The following is a 24,638-nucleotide window of genomic DNA, read 5'->3' as shown; positions in this document are numbered from 1 at the left end:
AAAGTAAGAAATTTAGAACCTGTTTTTCACAAAGACCCAAAAAATGAAATCCAATACCAATAAATTTCAAAATATCCTATAAACATACAAATTAAAGAAATGTGAAATTAAAACTTAAAAATTATAAAAAGCTGAAAATATATACCAAAACCAGAAAAATAAATAAAGAAGAGGAATTCAATTAAATCTGATTTTCAGTGGAAAGGGTTCTGATGCATCCGTTTCTTGATTACATTAAATTTAATTGAATTCCTCCTCTTTATTTATTTTTCTGGTTTTGTTGTATATTTTCAGGTTTTTATAATTTACTGGTATTGAATTTCACTTTTTTAGGTCTTTGTGTAAAATAGGTTCTAAATTTCTTACTTTTTGTGTATAGACACTGCTTGCCATTAAAATTGCAGCATCAGGAAGGAGTGATCTGATAAATGTCAAAATCACATGAAAGGAAGAAGTTGGGCAATACAAATGAGTATTTCAGCGCATTTAGACGATGCAGGAGGGAGAAACAACATCTGAAGCACTGCATAAAAGAAAAATTGTGTAGTTAATTTCTCATTTGGAAAGTGCTTTGTAAGGTTGGATTTTGCTCATTTTTTTGTTATGCCTCGAATAAGAAGAGAAAATGTTTATCAGCAAGTTTCGAAATTCGATTGAGGGAGGATCATTGCCTATCAAAAGTGTAGATTATTGTTCTGTGATATCGCCGGTTGCACACGTCAACGTCCAACCACTGTCATGTGACTATGGAATCAATGGATTGCTGAGGGTCATATTTAATGGCATGCAGGATCTCAACACCCTCCCGTGATTAATACTAGAGAGGACAGACATGTTTTGAGATTAGCCCTGCAAAACTGTACGACCACATCACTGACCATCAGTCAGGAAATGGGCATATTTGCAGCATGTCCAGTATCAGCTCGTAAGGTGCATGGATTATCAGCCGGAGGACCATTACTTTGGCTGCCCTTGATAGTGCAGCATAGAGAGAAATGACAACTCTGGTGTGCCAAGTGACAAAGTTGGGTACAGAAATGGCACAATGTCACCTTTTCAAACAAGTTCCTATTCTACATGCAGTATTCTATTCAGGCCATATACAGGTCTGGAATGTCCGAGGAGACCACACGTTGCCTGCTTGCATTCGATATCGGCATAGGGACCCTGCACCTGGTGTGATGGTTTGGGCAGCCATTGGGTACAAGACACATACATCTCTAGTTCAGATCGATGGTAATTTGAACACAGATGGGTACATTTCTGACATCTTACATCCAGTGGTTGTGCCCTATCTTCGAGGCACCCAAGTGCCATGTTCCAACAAGATAATGCAAGACCACATGTTGCATATCATGTTCTGACCTTCTTCGATACACAAGTTATTCAATTGCTGCCCTGCCCTGCATGGTTTCCAAATCTGTCATCCATTGAAAACATCTGGTCATGGTTTGCTGAGAGACTAGTGCGCCACCCCTTTCCATCTAATACAGTTGATGAAGTGTGGCATAGACTTAAAGCAGCATGGAATGAGTTGCCCATTTCTGTCATCCAAACCTAATTTGACTCGATGCCTAATAGAGTAAGAGCCGTTTTAGCTGTCGGATGGCAGCTGTTTCTTCTAATTTCACATTTCTGTAAACCTCCAAAATGCTTACAGATTTAATCATTTTGTCTTCATGTTATACTGTTTACATGTAATAAATATCTTTTTTGTATTTGCTTTCCTTCATGGTATTTTAATTTTAATGGCCAGCAGTATATATATATATATATATATATATATATACCTTATCTTACACACACACACCTTATCTGGCTGAAAAGTCCTTAGTCGATTTTTATTTTTGAACTTGTTGGTCTTAGTTATATACTTCCAATCAGAGAAGTGTTTTAAATGCTGAAAATATTCATGTTTTGGCAATGTCAAATTTAAAAAAAAATTCATTTTGGACAAACAATGAAATCTAACTTTTAATTCACTCTCTAAGTTCCTATACTTATATTTGGGAAAGTTTTATGCTCATTATGAAAATATAAAAATACAAGAAGTTTGACTGCAATACAACAAAAATTAAGTGAGATATTTAAATTCAAAATAATCAGTTTTTGATTTCATTTTCAGCTTGCCTTGAGGTTCAATTAATTAGAATAATTCAAGATTTAAATAAAGTGCTGCAAAAAATGTGCATATGCTGTGCAATTTAATGTGTTCACATCAATTATTTTTTATTTATATAATTATACTTGAAACTTCTTCGTAAATAATTTTTAATTTTTTTGATATTGCACAATGTATTTTCCTTTTTTCTTTCAATTAAAAAAAAGCCGTCTTTGCAATAAAATTTTATAAAATAAAATAATAAATTAAAATAATTAATAATTTTTTAATGCTGTAATGTCTGACAAAAAGCATATTCAAATTTTTCAGCTGAATTTTTAAGTTATACATGCCTGTTTGTTTTTTAAGAATTTTGAAATGAAACAGTAGGGTTAGAATACAGTGAAGCATTTTTTATGAAATTTTTATGAAAATAATTCCATTAGCACTATTTGTAGAGCATGTCGTTTACTTCTGATATATAAAATGTCCACTAAAAATTATTCATGTTATTTTTTAACTTTCTTCTTCCCTGTCTTAGATTAAAATTCAATATTTTAATCTATAACTATCTAAATTATTCTAAATGTATGATTTGTCATAAATAAATCTGTTTCATTATCAGTCTTTTAAGATTATGGTTGCATAATTAGAATTTTTGTTATTTCAGAAATGGCTCGAACATTCGCATCAAACAAGAACCTATATCAGATGAACCTGCGCACATGTGTGGTGCACCTGAAATTCAGCATCAAATGGAGGATGATGAGCATCATTCTGATGGAAATGATGATCATCATACAGTAGATGATGATCAAGAAGAAGACATAGAAGAAGCTGAGGACTTATCATTGTCATCCTCTATAAACTCTGAGCCTCAAGCTGCGACGTGTCCTTAAAAGCAAAATTTATTTAGTCTTGAAGAACTCCAAGCAGTATATAGTCTTTAATCATTGTACGTTATCAGGACGTAGAACATAATTCAAGGGTGCTTAGTGAAAAGAAGATTTCTGAAAACTGTCTCTCAATCTTTTATCCGTGATTTCAACTTTGTTCGATTGATTAGTGCAACTATTCATTTTGAAGAAAGGATACCATGTTGGTTAGAATTAAAAATTAGTAGGAAAAGCCATTCTGTGTGATAAGTAATAAAGCATTAGAATATTTACTAAAAATTATTTAATGAAGAAAAATTAGTAAAACATAGAGACAAGAACATGCTAATCAGCATGAATATTAATCTGCTTAATAGCTATTGTGATGTGTAAGGAAGATTGTTATTACGTATGTAAAATATATAACATTTCAAAAACAAATTGTTTTATGAACTTTAAACAAAAGGATTATTTTTAAATAATTGAGTAACTGCTGCATTGTTGATTTGTACTTAATTGTAAGTTCTTGCAATATGAAAGAAATTCACTACTTGTTAGTGTGTATTGAGCTACAGTTGTTACCCTGTTGCTATTGGGAGACTTTCAGTGAATCTTCTTCATCATCCTTGTAATTTTTCACGGCTGCGAGCAGCTGAGTCAATCTTCCGGCCAAATCAGTTCTCGACTATGTAGGAAAGTGCTGTACTGTACTAATTACAAAAAGAATACCTCACTTTATTGCAATATATACCTCACATTGCAACGACATTGCGTATCCTTCCTTTGGTGTTCCTGTGCGTCACTTCAAATGTCATTGCTGTGGTGACGAGAAGTGAACACTACAAGTGACTTTTTTTTTTTTTTTTTTTTTTTTTTTTTTTTTTTTTTTTTTTTTTAGATAAATGGTGATGAAAAGCCATATAAATAAAAGTTGATGGTTACTGCAAGAATGAAACAAACTTTTTGAAAAGTGATTTTATAGATAGATTTGTGAACGTTGCCTCTACTGTTAGCTGTGCATTGGTTTTTTTAGATGTAAAGATGCTTATGAGAACTGATATCATCCAATTTTAACTAGAGACTTTTTTTTTTAATTTACAGTATAGTGCTGTGCAGAAAAATATTGTGGAAAGGCTTTTTACTAAAAATAATACCAGAGGAAAAAAATCATTCCGTGTATAACTTAATTCTGGTATATAATGTTTGTGATTGTCGAATTTTGTCATAATGTGTTTTCTTGATGTTTTAAAACACATTTTGCTGATTATTTAGTAATTATGCCTACATGTTGCCAATTAATAGCTTTTTGTTTTCCTTTTGAATTTGCTCATTTTAACATTTTAAAGAGCTAATGCTGCATTTTGAAAAGCTGGCTTTTGAACATTGAATCATTGTCATTTGTAAATAGAAATAGCATATATTATTTAATTTTGTAATATTTGCAAAAGTTTTTTTTGTGATTACTGCCCTTTTCCTTCTTCCATTCAAAATACCTGAATGCTCATTTTGTGTAATTTGCATGTAACATTCAAATTTACTTTACTTTTTTTCTTCTTCTTCATCTTTGTTTGTCCTCTTCTTTATTTACTCTGAATACAGTGTCTACTATTTGTTATTTTATGTATTATACACTCTTATGTAAAACTAATCACTCTTTAAATGTATGAATTTTCTTTTCAGTGTTTTTGCAGACACATAAAACTATTTATAATATGATTTTCTAAAATATACTCATATGTATTAATTCTTCCTTTACTCTTAAGGGCAGGAGGCTTGTTTATTATGTTTCAAAAATCAGCTTTTCAGTTTTTATGCAAACATATTATATAAGTGTATAGATTTCTGTTACCAGCTTATATAGGAGCATTAAATTTGAATATTCTGTGTGCCATGTTGTTTTAGCCTTGTGAAACACACTTGTTAACTTAATCACAAGGGTTATGGTAATCAGTTTTATCTGATAGTAAAGGATCATGAATTTGAGGCTGTTTAGCTTTGAGGCTTATTTTATTTTAAAACCAAAACTTGTATTATTTGCTGAAAAAAAAATTACATTATTGGTTAGTAATTTCATTTTGGTCTTTTATAAAAGTTTTTTCCAAATTTTGACTTATTCCTCCCTGGTTACATGATATCAACTGACAGAATTATTTAGTGTATTTTCCCTGTGCTTTGTATCTGTGGTTTTTGTTATTATTTTCGAAGTAAATTTATTCATTTGCACTGTTTTATTGTTTAAACAGAATTACTGCTTATTTTTATACCATACCATTACTTAAACTATAGTATTTTTTATTGCAACTGGAATTTGTGTATGAATTTGCAGCATTCATCGTCTGCAGATGTGCTCTGTTTTTTACGTTGCCCCAGATGATTCTTAAATTTATCATATGAGAATGGAAATGCATTTTAATATGCAAAAAAAAAATGTAATATTTTTAATCATTTCACAGTTTCATGCATGCATCAGTAACTACACTGCGATTATAAGCCCTTTTCTTAAACTAAACAATTCCTTACATGACCAAACAACTAACAACTCAAATATATATTCAGAACAGTTTTTAAATATTTTTGTGCATAATTTTTCATTTATTTTTTTGTTTGCATGTCTTAAACTCAAAATTATGTGTGAGATTATTTGAATTACAAAACTGTATTTGAGCTTATTTGAATCATAATAACATTATGGTATTGTTTTCTAAAGCTATCAGTTTCCTTAATAAAAGACTTTTATAAGTTTAAGAAATAAATATTGAGATAGAGATATATGAAGCATAATAAGTAAAATTTTAGTTATTCTGTAACTTCTAAAAATAATATTGATTATGGATTTCAGAAATATTTTTAATTAATGCTGATATTTATAATTATTTTATTGAGCTATCATTGTAATAGGAGTTATTAATTTTAAAAAGGGGAGATTCATTGATGAATTACATAGACCTCAGTTGTCATAAAAGATATTCTTTCTCCTATTGTCATTCATTGTTTCTCAATATGTAATGAAATACCCAGTTTGCGTAAAACATCATTTTTGACAGAAAATATGAATGTTACATCAGTTTTTTGTTTCCATTAAATATAAAAGGGTTTATTGAAATTTTATTTACACTGCAATCCATTTTTAGTATATTTAAAAATACACAAACATAGTTGGTATCTCTTAATTTGATGTTGGATGATTCACAAGCCGATTTCCCAAATAATTAAGCACAATTAAAATGAAGTTCTTGGAATTAGGTTGTGATATTTTGTTAAACTGTTATGGTTTTTATTTCTCTCAGACTTACAGTGCTGCTGAAACTTATCTTGAATAAAGTCTTTAGTAGTAAGACTCAGGTCTAGGATTCGCTATGCTTATCAGTGATGCTTCCTTTTTAACATTGCTTTAACTAAAGAAAATACTTTTCCCATTTTGTGTAGCTCATATTCAATAAATGTGCATATTTCTGATATTCTTATGTGCGGTTGTTATAATTTCAAGTAGTTCATTCCTTTAAAACATGCTGATATTTTTAATTCTGCATTTACTTCAGTTTTGTGAGTTAAGTGTAACTTGGTCTAAATATTTTGTTTTGATTCTTGTTAAATGTGTGCAGATGTCAGCTATTTAGTGCCATGTATGAGTGATATATGTTAGTGTTTATTTTTCATCAAATATATCATTTGTTATGCTTTTGCATTAAAATTATAGTTTTAATATTATTTCAGCATTTTTTAATATTGTTTTGCAGTCTAGTAATTTACATTTCCTTTAGGTTATCATTATACCACATATATTATTTTGACACATTTAACTCTTTGATTGTGACAAATATATATATATTGCAATCATAAAAAAAAACAAATTAATCATGAATTTTGAACTGCATCTCATGCATACGTAATCATTTATACATATAATAGATCTCACAAAAAAATTTTTAATTTTTATTGGTAACAAAAAAAAAATTAAAAACTAAATAAATAAAATTAGAAAAATTATGAGGTGAAATTCGTCGAGTTGTATATATATATAAACTTGTTTATCATTTGAATTATGCTTTGTATTTCAAATTTAACATTTTACTAAATTTTATTTATAGAGTTCCTACTTCTTAAAAATGGTATGCTTCTTAAAATTTCAGAAATGGTTAGATGAGAGTTGGAAATAAACTAAACTAAAAAGGAAAAAAAAAATGTTTCTAATCTTATGTAATTATTTCATGCCTTTGCATTTAAATCACTATTATGTTATTATAAAACAAACTGTGTAATATTTGATTGAGATAGTTTACTTCTTAAATGTAGGTATTATATACTAATCTTCAATAATTGTCAGCTGGAAAATGTATAATTCAGATTAATTAAAATATTGAAGCATTTATTCGGAAAGGTTAATTTATTTTTGAATTGCAGTTCTATATTTTGTATAGAACTATTATTACAAATTAAAAAGCTTAACCTAAAAATTGTTAAATCAATAATCATCAAAGATATATAATATCAGTGAATGTAGAATGTAAAAAAAGATGCAGCACATGAAAATTTGCAACATTGCTACATGCTTGTTACATTGTTAAATGTAACACTGGTTGCTACATTTATTTTTTTCTTTTCTGCTCCCTCTGTTCCCCCCCCCCCGTGTCTTTCCTTTTTCATATAAAAATTGCTTTATTTTTGCAGAAGCTAGGTCTACCTGTATCCTGCGATAATTTTAAAATGCCATCTGTTTTTAGTTTTTGAAAGTGTATAGCAATGCTATTAAAATAATCCATTCTTTATGTCATAAAATATAAAAGCGGATCTTTATTTTGCATTCTTTATAAGGCAATTGTTTTTGTCTATTTTCTTTATTAATTCATCTTGTAAAAATTTCTTGCATTTTTTTTAAATTTTCAATTTTGTCTAATTTGTTTTCATCTGCTTTATTGTGGTTCCTCTAATAAGAAATAAAAAATTCCCTCAAATTTATTAAAAGTTTGGTAAAGAAATTCATATTTTTTTACTGAAAAGGACAGTATTATGCTTCTTTTAAAAGCTGTCACAATAAATGCAATAATAATGTGCTTTAAAAGATTATAAATAAGATTTTTGAACCTGTTATGAAGAACTTTAATGATTAGATAATAGTAAAAACTTTAAAAAATATAAATTTAATTAATAAAATATTCGGTAAAAAAATAATATAACACCTCTCTTTTTTTTTTTTTTTTTTTTTTTTTTTTATGATGTGAAAAATTGGTCATGTTTTAGTTTAGGCTGCAAAATAATCTCACTAATTTTTATCTTTTTCCCTGTTTTCATATGATTTAATTTAATTTTTATGTTAATTATAGATTTGGGGCTGTATCTTAAGATTTTTGCCATATATCTGACATGAGAGATTAATTAAAATTCATCAACATTATTTTATCTTCAGTAGTGAAAGAGCATAATATGAATTAAATCTACAAAATATTGCCATTAATTTTGAAAATATATTACACTACTTTAGAAGTCATTAAAAATATCCCCTTTATTATAAACATAATACAATTTTAGATTTTTTTAATGCATTCCATTCTGTTCCATGTAGTCTGATAACTCCTGCCATGAAAAATCCCCCCCCCCAAAAAAAAACCCTTTTTGTTAGCAGGATAGACATTGTTCCAGAAAATTGCAGAATAAGGCTAAAAAATTATTACATAAGTCTCTGAATTGATGCTGTTATAATTCTGTTAATCAATCCATGAGTTCCTCAATGAGCTTTTAAAGCATTATACATATTGATAATTATTCTTTCATTTTATAAATGAATATTATGCAATATTCTTTTTCTCATGATTTGAATTTTGACAACTAATTTTTCAAGCTGTATTTTTAGAACACATGCGAATCACATTGAAGGACCCCATTATATTTTGGCTTTATTGCTTATTTTAGTATGCTGACAAGCCTGTGAGATTAATACTGAAGTCTGTTTATAATTTAACTTTAACTCTCATGGTTTAAATAAGCTTGTAGACAGCTACTAAATATAGATAATAAAAGTTTGAGCATGGACTTAAAAGGATTAGATGCTGTCTTTTTCTGATATATAAAGTACATGGTTTCTGAATTCTGAGTATATGATTCATTTAATCAAGTTTAGTTATTAATATAAAGTTTTCCTTTAAAATAAAATTTAATTCAAATTGGCCAAATTATTTTCTATGTAACAGGCATCATGTAATTATTATGTATAAATGTTTTAAAATTTGAATCATGTCACCACTTGTATGAAAATTTGTTTTTTTAATTGAAGGTGTTTTCATGAATTCCAAAATGTATTCGCTTATTTATGCATAAAGCATCCAGCATGATCATTTGGTAAGATGGCAGAATAGACAAAATAAAGTCTGAATAAAAAGATAATAAAAAAGAAGTGATCTGTTAAATTCTTCTTAAAACACTTTGTGGTATTTTAATTTATAGAAAATGAAAAAAAATAAATAAAAATAAAACTTGTAGATGTATACTGTTATTGTGTCTCGTGAATTAACACTTATGTATACTGTACTATAAAAAATTTCTGTGTTGTAGAAATGATGTTGAACAATTGTATTTTTGTAGCTTGCACAGATATTAGTCGTAGTGGTCATTCAAATCACAGATGACCCTTGTTAATTGTGTAATTACTATTAATATAAGATTCAACATCCCTGCAGTCTCATAATGTTTTTAAAAAATAATGTAGCATCTGGCTTGAAGGGATAACAGGGGCTAAAGTCAGCCTAAAAAAATAATATTTGTACATAATCAATCACTAAAATCAAAACGAACATCTAAAGAAAAGCAAAATGATGTGCCTAGTTTGGATGTTAACATTTGCATTTTTGCAAAAATTAACAAATTTTTAAAGATTATATTGAATGTATATTAATTTTTTTGATAATTTGAAAGGCAATTCTACTGTATTCAAAGCTGACCTTTCTCCCTGTATTCCATTCTTTATGTGTCATGTTTTACTGCAGTTTAACCACAACAATTAAATGAAGTTTTTACAACATTATTCACTGAAATAGATATAAACAAATACCCTCATTGTTATATAAAGATCATCTTTATATCCATTTGAAAAAGCCAGACATTTCAGTTATTCTTCCCTTTCTCAGTTGTATCTAGTCTTTGAAAAGTTCCTGTGGAAGATAATTTTATGTTAAAGTTTAATAAAGGTCATTGCAAGGTTAAATTGTTAATGTTCATCCAAATTTTTTTTATTATTTTATTTTCTTCATGTAAATGAATGTTAATCTTCAGTTAATGATACGAGGTCGTATTTGGCGAATGTTGGTGATATTTGTACATTATTCGCAACAAGTTTCCTGTTGTAATACTGAAGCAAGCTTACCATATTTGTCTGATTATTGTCTGATTGATTGTAACTATCATTCGTCAACAGTCATCTATCTCGGATTCTCAGCTGGAGATTAACCAAACATAGCAATTAAAATTGAATGAATTTACTTTAAAACTTTAATTTCTAAATAGAAGTTTAGTTAAATTTTAATTTTAGTTGCTATGTCTGTATGCAATGAAGATAGCTAAAAAAATCTAATATGTAGTATGTAAGCAATATAAATCATTCAGTAGACAAATTTTCATTCCAGAACTTAATAAAATTTTACTTGCTATTGACCTGTATTTTTCTGGTTAAGTAGTATACTATCATAAAAACTGTGCTTTATCATTATACAAAGTTTATGATTTCTATCATTAATTTCATTTTGTGTTTATCGAGTGTTTAATTGCTGTTTCAACACATTCTGTTACACATAAATTTTTGAATATAGGATGTTTTTGTTTCATTTATAGTCGTTATTTCACTTACCATTGATTTACAGTTAAGTCAGTGATTCTCAAAACGTTTTACATTTTATATAACTGCTGAGATGTATTTTTAATTTGTTGAATTCAATTCATTTAAATGCCAATTTGGATTTTTTAGAGTAAACGGTTTATTTCTAAAGAAATCAAACAATTATAATGTTATTTAAAATAAATGCAGAAAATTAAAAGTTTTTTAATGCAATGAATTTCACAAGCAGATAAAAAAAAAACATTAAATCTTCAGAAGTAAATATCACATTGTTGGGAGGGTCTTTATGTTTCTGTACTTATAAGCTTTATATTTGAGATTTAAAATATCCTTGGAGAGGTAATATAATTGTTTCATAAGAATAAATTGAGTTTATTAAAAAAATTAAATTTAAATACATATTTAATTAAATATTCTTTGCGCCATTGCTGCAAGGAATGAAATTTAAATTTAAACAAATTTAAATTCTTAACTAATACGTATAAAAAAATCTAACTAATACGTATAAAAAAAAGTAAAAAAAATCAAATTTAAATTCTAAAAAAAAGGAAAAAAGCCAAATAATTTAAAATAATTTAAAGATATGCAAACATGTAAAAGATTTTATTCTCGAACTAATCTACAATATCATTTAAATTCAGAAGCATAAGCAAATCAAGTGCAAAATCTATCCATGAAAATAAATCTACTAATTTAATAAATTAAAATTAAATTAAACAATTTTTTTTAAAAATGCATATGTGAATGATCGTAGAGTAGGCAGGAGACAGACTTATCAAGGGGAAGTTGCCTCCAAACCTAACTCTCCAATCATTCAATTCGTGTTTCGTCATTCATGCAGGCAAGGGTAAAAGTCAAAACCAAAAGTAATTCCAATAAAGTGGTATCCTTAGAAATTAACATTTAAGAATTAAAGTTCAAAAAGGAAAATACTAATTAAGTCTTTTGAGAAACAAGCTAGTAAAGTCAAGAATTAAATTTTTTCTTAAAAAAATTAATTTATTATAAAATAATAAAAAAATCTAGTAAACAAATATATTTTTCATAAACAAACATTATCATAAAAATCAGCTATTCATGATTTCTTACCATAACTTATTTTAAAGTATTCTTGTTTCCTGTTGTTTTGATGGTTTGTTAATCTATTTATATCTTTTGCTTTTTCAAAAGATAATAATTGTGAAAAATTCAAAAAATGATACAAATCAAATTTCAGTAGAAAAGTTCCTTTTTTCTTTTCTATTCCCCCTTTTTTTTTAATGACTGCTATGAATTGCTTTTCAAAATCCCATCAATTATCGATAGATTTTAAAAAATTTAAACCCATGCATGGGACAGCTATTAAAAATTACATTGATAAAAAAACTCGTCATTTATACAAACTTCACTACTTGAATTGCAGTTTGTGTGAAAGCAGCAGGGATTCAAATAAGATAGTTACTAGCATGAAAATTAGAATAAATATTTTAAATAAGGAAAGTATTTTTATTTTAATAATTAGCAAAAATCAATCAGTAGTAATAATTTCAATCGAAAACGTAAAATTTTGGTTAGATTGTGTACACAATAATTATTTTAGTAGCTTAACCTAATTTATTAAGTGCAGTCATTGGTGATATAAATATTTATGAAAATGGTTAGATGTGTTTTGAATTATGTTAAGTGATTATTTCAAAATTAAAGAATTGCTAAGTATGCATATATTTAATAATTCATTTTGTTTACACTGCATGCAATGTACTGTTGTAATCTGAAGTCCCTTTGCTTTTGATTTTTTGTACTGACAACACAGTTCTCACAATTGGGAATATGCTAGACCCCACTGGTTATTTAAATATTGTGCTAATGTAATATCACATAAAATGAAATGAAAAGTAGATAGCCTACTTTATTAAGATGTGACTAATATCAAAATGCATTAAAACAGTAAATAGTAATAATAATGCTTTTTAATATTCAAATAACCTTTCATTCATAAGTAAATTTTAAATGATTATCTCATTAAAGTAAGCCATTAGAATATTCTGGGAGTTTCATTTATCCAAGTTCATCGTCTTCTTTTCTTTTTCTTTTCTTTTTTTTTTTTTTTTCCCCCTTTATTTTTTTTTTTTTTTAAATGCATGTTCTATAAATTGGCAGAATTTTGTGGAGAAAAAAATAATAAACTTTGAAATGAGAATCACTGGCTTGAAAGTTCTTTCTTTCTTTTTTTTAAGGTATAAGGAAAAAAATATGTTTATTTTTAATACCTTTAAATGTATATTAGATAAAGAAACCTAATTATAAATTCTTTCTACGATTCTTTTTGCTTTTGTCACAGAATGAGTTGAAATTCTGCAAGTCGTATTGAGCCAAATGTGAATGTATGTCTGGAAAGGGAAAACAATGCCATCCACCTTCAGAAAAAACTATTTGTTTTTAATGAGATGATGAGCTAAATATTAGCTAAGCCCACTAAAGAGCTTAGCTATGTAACCTCTTATAAGCAATAAAATTATAGTTAAACTCTAGGTATGAGATAGGAAGTGTAGTTTAAAAAGAAACTTGTACCATATAATAAACTACCACATAAGCATACATAAACCTATGTAATGTCGCTTTTGAAGGACCAAATTAAAGCAGCAGGTTAAAAACAATGTCTGGTGTGAATTTTTTTATCCCAATCTTCATCAGGGTGATTGACGTAAACAATAATTATAACGTTTTGTTTCAACAACTATATTACACATAAATACAGTTGCTTTGGTGGATAATGTATTTTTGATTTTAAAAGAAGAAATTATGCATACCAACGGATTCAGATTTTGACATATATGCAACCTGCAAGAAATATCTATCTGAAATATATAAAATAATTAGAAATATACTCCAGTTAAGTAAAAAAATATGATTAGTATATATAATTATTAAAAACGTATTTATTATCACATAATCACACGTCAAGTCTTTTATGGGGGGGGGAAGTAATTTTATATTTTAGTATTGTACAATCATTAATAACAAATACTGCGTAAATAAAATTTTCGCTACCTACTTTTATCTGCTTATGCTATCACGCTATCATAGCAAGAACACGAAAATTCAGAATCAGAAATTGCATAAGGAATAATAATGTTTCATCTCGAATCAATTTCGAATTTATTATGGCGTAAAATCGTTAAACACTGGTAGTTTCGATCCGGATTCAAATACTGGCTCTATAGGCGTTTTCATGTAATTGTCCATGTGTAATGTGGAAACGAGCCAGTTCCCCAGGTAGATAGCCTTTGCATGCTTTGCCCTAATCAAGCGCCTCGGTGGAACCTGTTTTAAGAATTTGGTAGGAAAAATCTCCTTACTTACTTCAATAATTCTTTATTGAAGACTCAACGGCCGAGCGGTAAAGTCGCTGAACGCTGGTAGTTCGGTCCGAAGTTCGAATCCCGCAAACGGGCTGGCTGCATGGGTTTTTTCGTGGTTTTCCCCATGCGTAACGTGTATACGAGCCAGTTTCCCTTGGAAAGTCCTCCACGAAGGCATCCCTCCCCTTAGGCAGATAGCCCTAGTGTGCTTTGCTATAATTAAATACACCACTTTATTGGAGACTGTTTCCCCGTAAACTTATTAAGCATAATTATATATTCAGCTAAATATCTTTAGAGACTTTTGTAGAGAAAAGTCCTTGGGTATTGAAAATTCCTATTCCCCATAACCTACCTAGAGTGTTTTCATTTTAGGACTGGCGATGACTGTTTGCAAAGACATCTCCATTGTATATACTTGGCGACATCTTATGTGGCCTAGCTGACGTAATTTATTTATTTTGATTTTAATGATGCTGCAGATAGTAATTCTGCGGAAGCTGTTAACTTTTTGCTTGTTTTTACACCTCTGGTCCGACAGAGACTAATGTTTGAAAAGCTGAGGGTTACGCATGGAAAGCTAATTTAATCATTAAGTCAAATAAGCATATGCTTAAAATGTCATGGAAAAGGGGCACCACAAAAAGTATGCTTAGGGACTACGGAAAGGATATGCCATAAAAATTTCGCATTGTTGTTTTTACCATGGAATGTATGATGCACTTAAACCAAACTGAGACCAGTTGATAATAAAATGGAAAAAAAAAAAAAAAAAAAAAATGAGAGGGGGGTGAATGAATGTGAGGGCACCAAAATCTGTTAAGTATTTAGAGCCTCTAAAAGTCCTAATCCAGCTTTCGATACAAGGTCACCTAAAGTGCGTTTTTTAGGTTGGTGCTTGAAGATAAAATTGCCAATAAGAAGAAACTTACAGTTTTTGATGTAGTGAACAACTACTAAATCTTAGAATCGAATTAAAAGTCTCATGTTTAGAAAAATTATACCTAATATTTCGAGGTAGGAAAGTTTCACTGGCAAAATGACTACAGCAATGGTGTCAACCTCAGATTGCTTACAAGACGCATGCACAATCTAGAAACAACTGAGGAGCCAGTTTCTTTTTTAATGAAAATCTTTATTCACAAAATTAAAAATACATAAATTAATTTTGAATTTCGCTCACTAAATATTTATGAAAATGTGACATATACAGTAATACTATACTAATAATAATAAACATAAAGGAAAAAATAATTTCTATTTATTTTCTATTTGAAATCTAAAGTTAAGTACTGTGAGAGGTATTTGTTGTTTATATTTTGTAATTCAAAATTACTGGAAGCTAAATATTAAATTCTTAGACTGACATTCCTTTCAAATAATTCTAGCAAGTTTAATTAAGTATTAAATAATTTACTTAAATTTAAACTAAAATTAAACAAATTATGAAAACTTTCTAAATTTTCATAGAAAACTTTTCACTTAAGAATAAATAATGACAATTTAATTTCTTTCCCTTATTTATAAAATTTTTCTTCATCGCATACTTATGTTTGCATGCAAATAATTATGATTTCTTTATTTCTTACTATAGCTTGACACTTGATGGTATTAGAATCTGGTGAAGTTTGTAGTTTTGGAGAGAAATTACTGGAAATTCTCTTCATCATGGATTGTAGATGCCAATCACTCATACGGGTTCTTTTCTTATCAATTTTCAACCATGAAAAAATGCTGTTCGCATATAAATGTAGTCGCAAACAAAATGATTATTCTTAGTGCAAAAGTTCCTAGCTGAGCTTATTTAATAAATGTTAATGAAATCTATGTGTTGAAAGCCTTGAATAAGATTTTTATCATACTATAATTTAATTAACTGCATTTATAGATTTTCTGGCGTGTTGTTCACGCTCGTCTTCCAAATAATATAAATTCCAAATAATATAAATAATTATTTGGATTTCAACAAATCCAAATAATATAAATTCGAACTTCAAGTAATTAAAATCTTGAAATCTTCGTAATACCGTATTTTTAACAAATATATAATATAATTGAAATATCTTCGCTGGCCGCATAAAATTGCTTAGGGGGCCGCAAGCAGCTTTCAGGCCGTCAGTTTGAGACACTTGTCCAACAGTATGGGCTTTATTGAAATTAACAAATTAGATTTCTTTCTTTACTTGAAATGTGTGTTCTCGAGAGCCTAGAGAAACTGGTTACGATCCACATCTAGAAGTACGGATAAAGAAGTCCAAAAACCGATGATGGCAAGATTTCATCAGACTAGACGTTCAGAAGCAGCTAGTAGAAGATTGCGTCTTAAGATAATTCTGATAAATAATGAAGGTGGTTATATAGTGGAATGTTGAAATATGAACACAAAACACAAGTTTCTCGACAATGTGTGCAAATACATAATGCATATTGCTAACTGAATTTTTTGACATCATAGTTTTGAAATTGTTGCTGAAAAATCAACACCTGTCTCATCGAATGATAAGCAGCTGATGATCTTACAAAACTTATAAAACTGTTGCAGAAGATTTTTGAAAAACAAAATATGTGTTCTCGTTTTATCCCTCCCACATTAATTGCATTCAGAACATGAAGTAGATCAATTTCGGCATCTCATGATTTGATGGCAGATATCGATCTTGATTTTTTTCAAACAAATTGCGACCTAAGAAGAGGCTTCGTGTGTTTTCCTCTGCTCTACAATAGCGTACGAGTCGTAGGGAGAGAAGGGCTGTGCGCCCCTGACGCCATTTGTCATATGAAACGTTACTTTATACGGTTTAATCATGTGGATAATTGAGGCAAGGGAAGAATAATAAGATACCTAATTGGCATATGAAATTATATCGAGAAAAAATACTTTTTTACACTATTTACGCAAAGTATTTAAAGAAATCACTGCAGGATTTAATCAGCTACACACTTTTGTTGTACCTTCTATAAGCTATCGAAACTTTTGAATGAAAAATACGAATATCAACTAAATTATGATCGTGATGACATTAATAAGGAGGAGTTCTTCGTTAAGAGAGAAATACTTCAGGGTTATTTTCCCGTTATTGCTAGGGAAAACGAAACAGGGACGTGGATGGGCGGTTCTTTTGAACTTTTTGTGCAGTTTATTCTAAAATACAATATTGTAATACTACTGTGAAGTTTCCAAACAATTGCTGTACGTGTTGGCAGTTGTAAAAGAATGTCCTAAATATAAAAGTATATAAAAGCATATTTTGCAGTTTAGAAATCTTTCTGTACTGTCTACATAATAGCAATTGGAGCAATGAAATAGACCTCTATAGTATCAACTATGGTTTCGCAAACAGGAAAACAAGCGAAATAATATAATTTTAAAATAAGGGAAATAAAATTTTACTTCAGAAATAAACACAGACTATTATTTCTCTGTATGGAATTTTGTAACTATTTGCTTGTGCATCGGGAGAGGCGGCAGATTTAAAGACGGCCCCATGTGGCAAACTCAGAGATCGCTCCGGTAAAATCCTGTCGCTATGCCACTGATTGGAGGAAGTTCACCACCATTGAAGTTTCAGAAATCTTGAGTAAAGGTCGTGCTGGTGATCTTATTTGATAGGAAAGGAATAGTTTACACGGAATTCGTTCCCGAGAAACAGATAGTAAATTCCATATTTTACAAAGCCATCACGGCAAGGCAGACATCACAGCCGAGTGCCCCGTCAGCAGTCACGGAATTATCACTGGCAAAAAATCTAATGTGGGGGCCTGGGTTAGGGAGAGACTTTTGCATATAATTCAATGTTTACAATCAAATAACTATTTCCTACTGCAAGGTTATATGCCGTCACATAATTAAATATCGTCAAACAGTTTCTAACAAAGAAAAGTATCACAATTCTCCATCTCCACTTTTTCCCAGATATGGCATCTGTAATCTACCTCCACCCAACTGAAGTCTCAGTTCAGAGGATATTATTTTAATATCACCGAAAAGATCCAAGAAACCGTAATCACAGACTTTAACTGCATATTAAAAGAAGTTCTATGGAGGAATCAAACAGCTGGTTATTGTATAGACTTACAAGGATTGTATATTGAGGGCTAAAAAGTGAAAATATTGAACATGCCAAGGAATGTATAGACATACAAGGATTGGATATTTGGCGAGTAAAAAGAAATAAGAGTAGCTAATTCAGCCTTCAGTTTTGTAGGTATTTAGTTCTAAAACTTTGCAGATAATATTGTGTATTGTAGATTACTATTTTTTTGTGAGGGTGGTCAGGAAATTTTGAAGCAGCAGATGTGGCAAGATAGTAAAAGAAAAAATAATACGCTATAAAAAGGAATCAAATGGAGTTTATTTTGGATAAGTGCTTGTAAATGGATGGAAATATTATATTCACTTTATAAGGTATTTCTCCCGCCTTCTTAGCTTGCCTTCGTAGTGTAGTGGTCAGCACCATCGGGCTATTCGAGAGGCACTTGGTTCGAGTCCCTGCAAAGGCGTTGCTCATTTTTCATCTCTCCTGCTCCCAAAAAAACTTAATGTCTCTACAATGGCCCCTGAACTAAAAATGGTGGTAGATGATGATGCTCTACCATCTGGATTTGGCGATTGGGTACCGTAATCCCCAGTCGCCTTTCTAAAGGGGGAGTATATAAGGTATTTCTCCTGCCTCTTAGCGTGTCTTTATAGTGAAGTGGTCAGCACACTCGGCGCGTATTCGAAAGGCCCGTGGTTCGAGTCCTCGCGAAGGCATTGCTCATTTCTCATCTCTCCTGATTCGAAATAACCTAATGTCTCTACAACGTAACATCATATAAGAAAATTTCAAGCAGATCATAATGATTCATAATTTGAATTCCTGTTTTACTTATTTTGTTGTCATAAGTTTGATATATCTATTCCTGTATTCAGGATATATATATTAAACTACGATGACTTCATAATTTTAACTTGATGAAAAGAATGAAATTTCTATAACATATTTATTAAAAAAAAAGTATGCATCACAGAGTGTACACTGAATTGGTGGGAGAAAATATTGTTTAAAAAAAATTGAACTTTTACATTAAAACTGTTTAATGTCATTACAAAAATAACATATTTACATTTGTTCAACACAACATTTTCACATAGTACTTTTACAGTTTTGAAGACAGATCAGATGATAAATAAGATTTACTTAAATGCATCTACATTATCCAGAACTTTTCTTACAAACATAATTTTTTGTACAGCAACAATTTTGCTAAATGCATTTCAAATCTACAGATAGATAAGTATGAGATGTTTAAAATAAAATATTACAACCTGAATTGTGCTAGTGTGAATTATGCACCTAAATTATTACACAAACCATAAGTAGTACAACACAAAACAGACTGCCTTCATAATTATTAATGAAGCTAATAGTGAGAGTATAATGCCAAATATGATGATGAAAAATTAAAATGATGATGATGTCTTTCACTGATGCACTTTATGTGCAGTAAGCTCTGCTTTACTCCATCAGAAACACTTAATCAAAACAGTCTGTCATTGGTTATTTAAATTTCAGTAGGATTAAATTAAAATCATAAGCTATCACTAATTAACTGCTTCACTATTCATCACTGAAACTTGTAATGATAATCATATTTCGAAATTTAATGCATTTTAACTCGGTGCAAATTGTGGTCTACACTAATAATGATTAAATATATATTATTATAAAAATTAAGAATTTGATATTACTGAGATTAGATTCTAAAATAATAAAAATAATTAAAATCTAAATTAAAACAATATGAAATTTGTAATAAGAATTTCTATTTCAACTTGACGCAGGCATATTTCTAGTAAACTGAAATTGAAGTACATGGCACAAAAAAGTTTCATTTTATGTAAATTTTCAAATAAAGTTAAATTTTAAACATTTGCTGCAAACTTTTAGGTTACAAAAATTAGCAGCATGAGAATTTAATATTTTTCAGATTACTAACTTCAATTATCAGTTTTATTTTATAAGATTTCCTTAAACGATATGATGTACATATCAAGTAAAGTAAAATATTTTCAAGTTTGAATGGAAACTTTCCTTTTGTTGGATCTTTAAAGCTGTGATGAAATTCTGAATATAGAAATCTTAAAGCTTCATTTGAAATTAAAGACTTTCTGGATACATAAGAAGAACGTTTAATTTCATCTTGTTATTTTTGAGAAATCAGTTACTGACATATTAAAGAATTCAATTACATGTATCGCTCCTGTTGCATTATTTAAAGTCATTTCTCTAAGAGAAATTAATGGACGATAGCATTTTCTTTCAGGATTTCATTGTTGTTAGGTACTAAACCTGGTAAACTATTTTCTACATGCGATACACCATTCTTAAAAGAAGTTAGTATTTCTCACTCCTTCCTAACTCGTATTTATTAAGTCTTGTGGACGGATAGTTCTGCTGTTGGAAAATTAAGTTGTCGGAATGCTATCACATGAGTATAACGAAGTTCTCACAATGTACCCATCCTTTTTTTATTTGGCAGGCAAGCATGCGTGGCGCGAATCAGCATTCCACAACCTTATGTCCATAAATCCAACACCTACAAAGTCAGTAGCTGAAAGACAGCTCATTTTTGTCTTTATATCCTTGAGTTGTAATGGTTATGATGACCATTTGAAAGAATGGAGCCTCCAGAGCTTTTGTGCAATGGCTCTTTGCTGGAATGTTGCGAGTACCTGCTGCCTGGTCTAGAATGGACAATAGCATAATGATCACTGGCATTGCTGACTGAACGAGCAGTAGAATTGAGAGTAGATCCTCCAGACATGTAACTTGGTTTATGCAAGGAGCTTCGGGAACCGTAGTGAGAGCCCGATACCCATCCGACACGGTAAGGATCATAATCATCCATCTCAGATGGTTCTTTATCAACTACCTGTAAAAAAATGATAAATTAAACATAAGCAATTCAATGCATAGAAACGAACCACCTATACTATAAGTTATTTCTCCCACTTCCCTAGCATGCCTTCGTGGTGTAACGGTAGCACGCTGGGCCGATATTCCAGAGGTCCGTGGTTAGATTCCCGGCGAAGGCGGTTGCATATTTTTCATATTTTCTGCTTCCAATTAACCTAATGATTCTACAAGTGGCGCCCGAACTAAAAGGGTTGTGGATGATGATTCTCCGCACCCAGAATTTGGCGACTAGGTCCCCTAAAACCCTAGTCGCCCTTTAAAAAGGGGAGTATATAAGGTATTTCTCCACTTTCTCCCACGAACCGTGGTTCGATTCCCGGCGAAGGCGATTGCTTATTTTTCATCTTTTCTGCTTCCAATTAACCTTATGACTATACTATAAGTTTAAGAGTTGAGAACAATACAACACTTTTGAGTTTAAAACACAGAAATAAATGATTGCTTAAAATCTTTCCAAAGAAGTGCTTCTTTAATATTTCCCCCTTAATTATTTAAACACCGTCAAGACTATCAATTAATTACCAGCATATGTCACAAGCCGTTGCTAAACGGCTGACATTTCAAACCACGGCCACTTCTAGTTCGCCTGTCACGCGAAAAGCTCTGTGTAAGCTGAGTGTTATATTTCTCTTGTAAGCTGTGTAAGCTGAGTGTTATATTTCTGATAAGCTAAGTAAGCTCTGTGTAAGCTGAGTGTTATATTTCTGGTAAGCTGAGTAAGCTCTGTGTAAGCTGAGTGTTATATTTCTATTGTATTTTCTTTTTTCTAAAAAACTGTTCCTAATTTTGAATTTTCTAAAATCAAATATTGCTTGTCCTGGTGATTAAATTTCCATATTGAATAATACAATACTCGCATTCTTCGAAACAGTTTTCTAAATTTGGCCGAAAAATCTTGCGTTTCATTTGGAAATAGGCACTGAAAAAACGTATAATTCAGTAATTCACTTTTCGATAATTCTAAGAATTTTGCAAGTAAAGATATGAAAAAGCTTATTAAAGCATATTGAATATTTCATTAATTGCACAGAAAGCGAATTTACTGAAGGAAGTTGTACAGGAATCATGAAAAATTAGAATTTACATTTACTGAGTTCTGATTTAAAGGCTGAAACTGCTATCATAAAAGTCTTATTTCGAAAACTTATTTTATCTTCTTACTGTGTTTGTGCTCCTATTTCGTGAACTTTTATAAGTAGAAATACATGTATATAATAATAATTATATACAGAAACAAAGACTGAAACCGAGTTTTTCTGATACCAATACATGATTAATTTCCAATATTTACTTAATATACTGCGTTCGTAATTTCATTAGTTCAAATTTTGATATGAAAAGTATGAAAATATCCATACTTAACACGGAAGTATGGATTCGCCGCTAATATGCAAATGCAGCGAATCAAATTTCTTCTTTGATAATTTTACTTTTACATGAAAACTGATAAAAATGTCAACAGTTTTTAAAACAAAAGGAAAAGAAAAAAGAAATAAATTAGAAAATTCCTCTTCTTGGGCTTTTTAAGAGTTGAGAATTTTGTATCGCAATGGGATCAAAATAAATAAGCATTATTAAAAAAAAATAAATAAATAAAAAGACACAGAAAAATTAACAGATTTATATGGGGAAAAGGAAATATATTTTAAATAAACTATACTTTTATTTAAATTTTTAATATTTTATTGTAAATAATTAAAATACATTTGACATAAAACTTATAGATAAATACATTACATTTATGCTCACCTCAGTTTTTGTACATGTGCAGGTGAGTGAGGAACACAGGAATATATTGACTATAAGCATGACAAGAAGTAAAATGGCAAGGCAAATGCAGAGTCCTATCAACCAAGGAAATCGCCATTCCGTGCAACTTTCCAATGATTCTGCCACTGAAATAAAACATTAGATGTAACTCATACATTAGATAAAAACAAAATTTTTGAGCCATGCAAAAATAAAGCACCATTTCTCATATTTCATAAAGTAATTGACCCATTTAAATGGTCTTAGAAATGGATGCCAAAGGATACAGAATTTTCAGTCAAAGATGGCAGTTTATCAGAAGCCTCAAAGCGCGTATATGAAATTCAACATGAAAGCACACGAAGAGAAAGGTTTTGGTTTGAGTTAAAAGTTTCAGTTCCCAATTATTACGAAATCAGCGCATGTAAAATGGAATGATGTAAAAATGTAAAATATAAAAAATACGATGGATTTCGTCTGCGCGAACAGGCAACCTATAATTAACTTTCCGCAATTTTAGGATCTTTCCCAAGACCAGTACTTTCGAGAACATTCTGGCATGTTATATAACCGCTGGCATAAACACAGAGTACGCGCCATTTTTCGTCACACTGCTTTCTTCTACTGCTGCTACCAGACCTTGCTGCTGCTCTTCCCATCTGTCTTCTTTTTGTTACAGCAGTTACGATGTAGAAAGCCTAAATTTAATCTCACTTAGTTTAAATCACTATCGAATATGAAATTTGGAGAATTTCATACAAAGGAAAAATGATATGCAGTGAGAATTGAATAAAGATGTGTAATCTAAAAAGCTAAAGTCTTCTTTGCCGTCATTTTGGAGCCTTCCACTCAGCCACAACAATGTCCAGACTTTAATGTAGTTACATCGCCAAGCTTTGTTATTCCGGTGCCTGTCTGCCAAAATATTACATGTGTGTGTGTGTAAGGTAAAAAAAACTGGTAATTTAAAATTATAGCTCCGTAATTCCTCATTTTAATTTGCGTAACCCCCTGCTTCTGTTCCATATTGTTTATAACAAGTTTTTCTGAACAATGTCTTTCTAAATCAGTCCATTTCATGCTTGGCTTAAATAATTCTGAAATGCGGACAGCTCTCATACAACCAGATTAAAGAAACTGCTATTCTACTATTCCGCAAGACTTTTTTTTTCTGTTTCATCTGCTGCTAGGCACGCATAGTTTACTGCTTGCTTCGTTCTTTGCCTGAAAAGATGTAATCTGTATACATTGTGCGGTGCATAGCGCACCCATAAATAATGATATATGAATCTACTCATGCCTATCAAGGCTTACTCTATTAAGAGAATAAAATTACGCTGAATCAACGGCCACATCTCAAAACTTTTCTTCTCGGTTCTGTCATCTCAGATATCCGCACAGCTGTTTTCCTAACCTCAAGATATCTTCAGAATTTATATTAGGTATATATACATACCTAATATATATATATATATATATATATACACGCGCACACACACATAAGATGCCTAAAATATGTAGCAATAAAATTTTAGGAGAGGTAGGGCAAATTATAAGATTTGAGAATTGCAAGGCAACCCATGACCGAAAACGTCAGGGGTAAGTGGTAGCTGAGACAGAAGATCGGAAAGGACACAAGAGACAGGTTGTTATGAAACATTTGAAAAATTTGACCGTCATTGATACAAATGGCGTATGTGATGAATGCAGTTCTACTGCTACAACAGATGATCGAAGTTTGCATCATCAGACGCCAAGCATGGCTGACGCCGACGGAACATTAATTGCCAG

At 30.2% G+C, this 24,638-nt stretch overlaps 2 protein-coding genes across 9 annotated transcripts in view; one reads left to right on the top strand and one right to left on the bottom strand.

Annotated features, from left to right (window-relative positions):
* Positions 1 to 13,434, top strand: part of LOC118191585 (forkhead box protein P4-like) — an 821,276-nt gene extending 807,842 nt beyond the window's left edge. For all 8 annotated transcript variants that reach the window (XM_085825723.1, XM_085825722.1, XM_085825716.1 and 5 more), the window contains one exon: positions 2,772 to 13,434. In XM_085825723.1, coding sequence (XP_085681849.1) covers positions 2,772 to 3,000 — 229 coding nt within the window. In that variant the 3' untranslated portion in view covers positions 3,001 to 13,434. The remainder of the gene's footprint in view (positions 1 to 2,771) is intronic.
* A 5,764-nt stretch (positions 13,435 to 19,198) lies between these two features.
* The window catches only part of LOC118184838 (uncharacterized), a 131,520-nt gene continuing 126,080 nt past the window's right edge, over positions 19,199 to 24,638 (bottom strand). Inside the window, exons 9-10 of the mRNA XM_035354569.2 lie at positions 22,848 to 22,993; positions 19,199 to 21,054 (exon numbers count right to left, since the gene is read on the bottom strand). Coding sequence (XP_035210460.1) covers positions 20,758 to 21,054; positions 22,848 to 22,993 — 443 coding nt within the window. The 3' untranslated portion in view covers positions 19,199 to 20,757. The remainder of the gene's footprint in view (positions 21,055 to 22,847; positions 22,994 to 24,638) is intronic.

This window comes from Stegodyphus dumicola, chromosome 10, assembly GCF_044657685.1.
Source record: "Stegodyphus dumicola isolate Sdum_Otavi_A_Nest chromosome 10, ASM4465768v1".
Classification (NCBI taxonomy): domain Eukaryota; kingdom Metazoa; phylum Arthropoda; class Arachnida; order Araneae; family Eresidae; genus Stegodyphus; species Stegodyphus dumicola.
The sequence above is the reverse complement of the archived record's forward strand: the minus strand, read 5'-3'. Positions and strand labels throughout refer to the sequence as shown.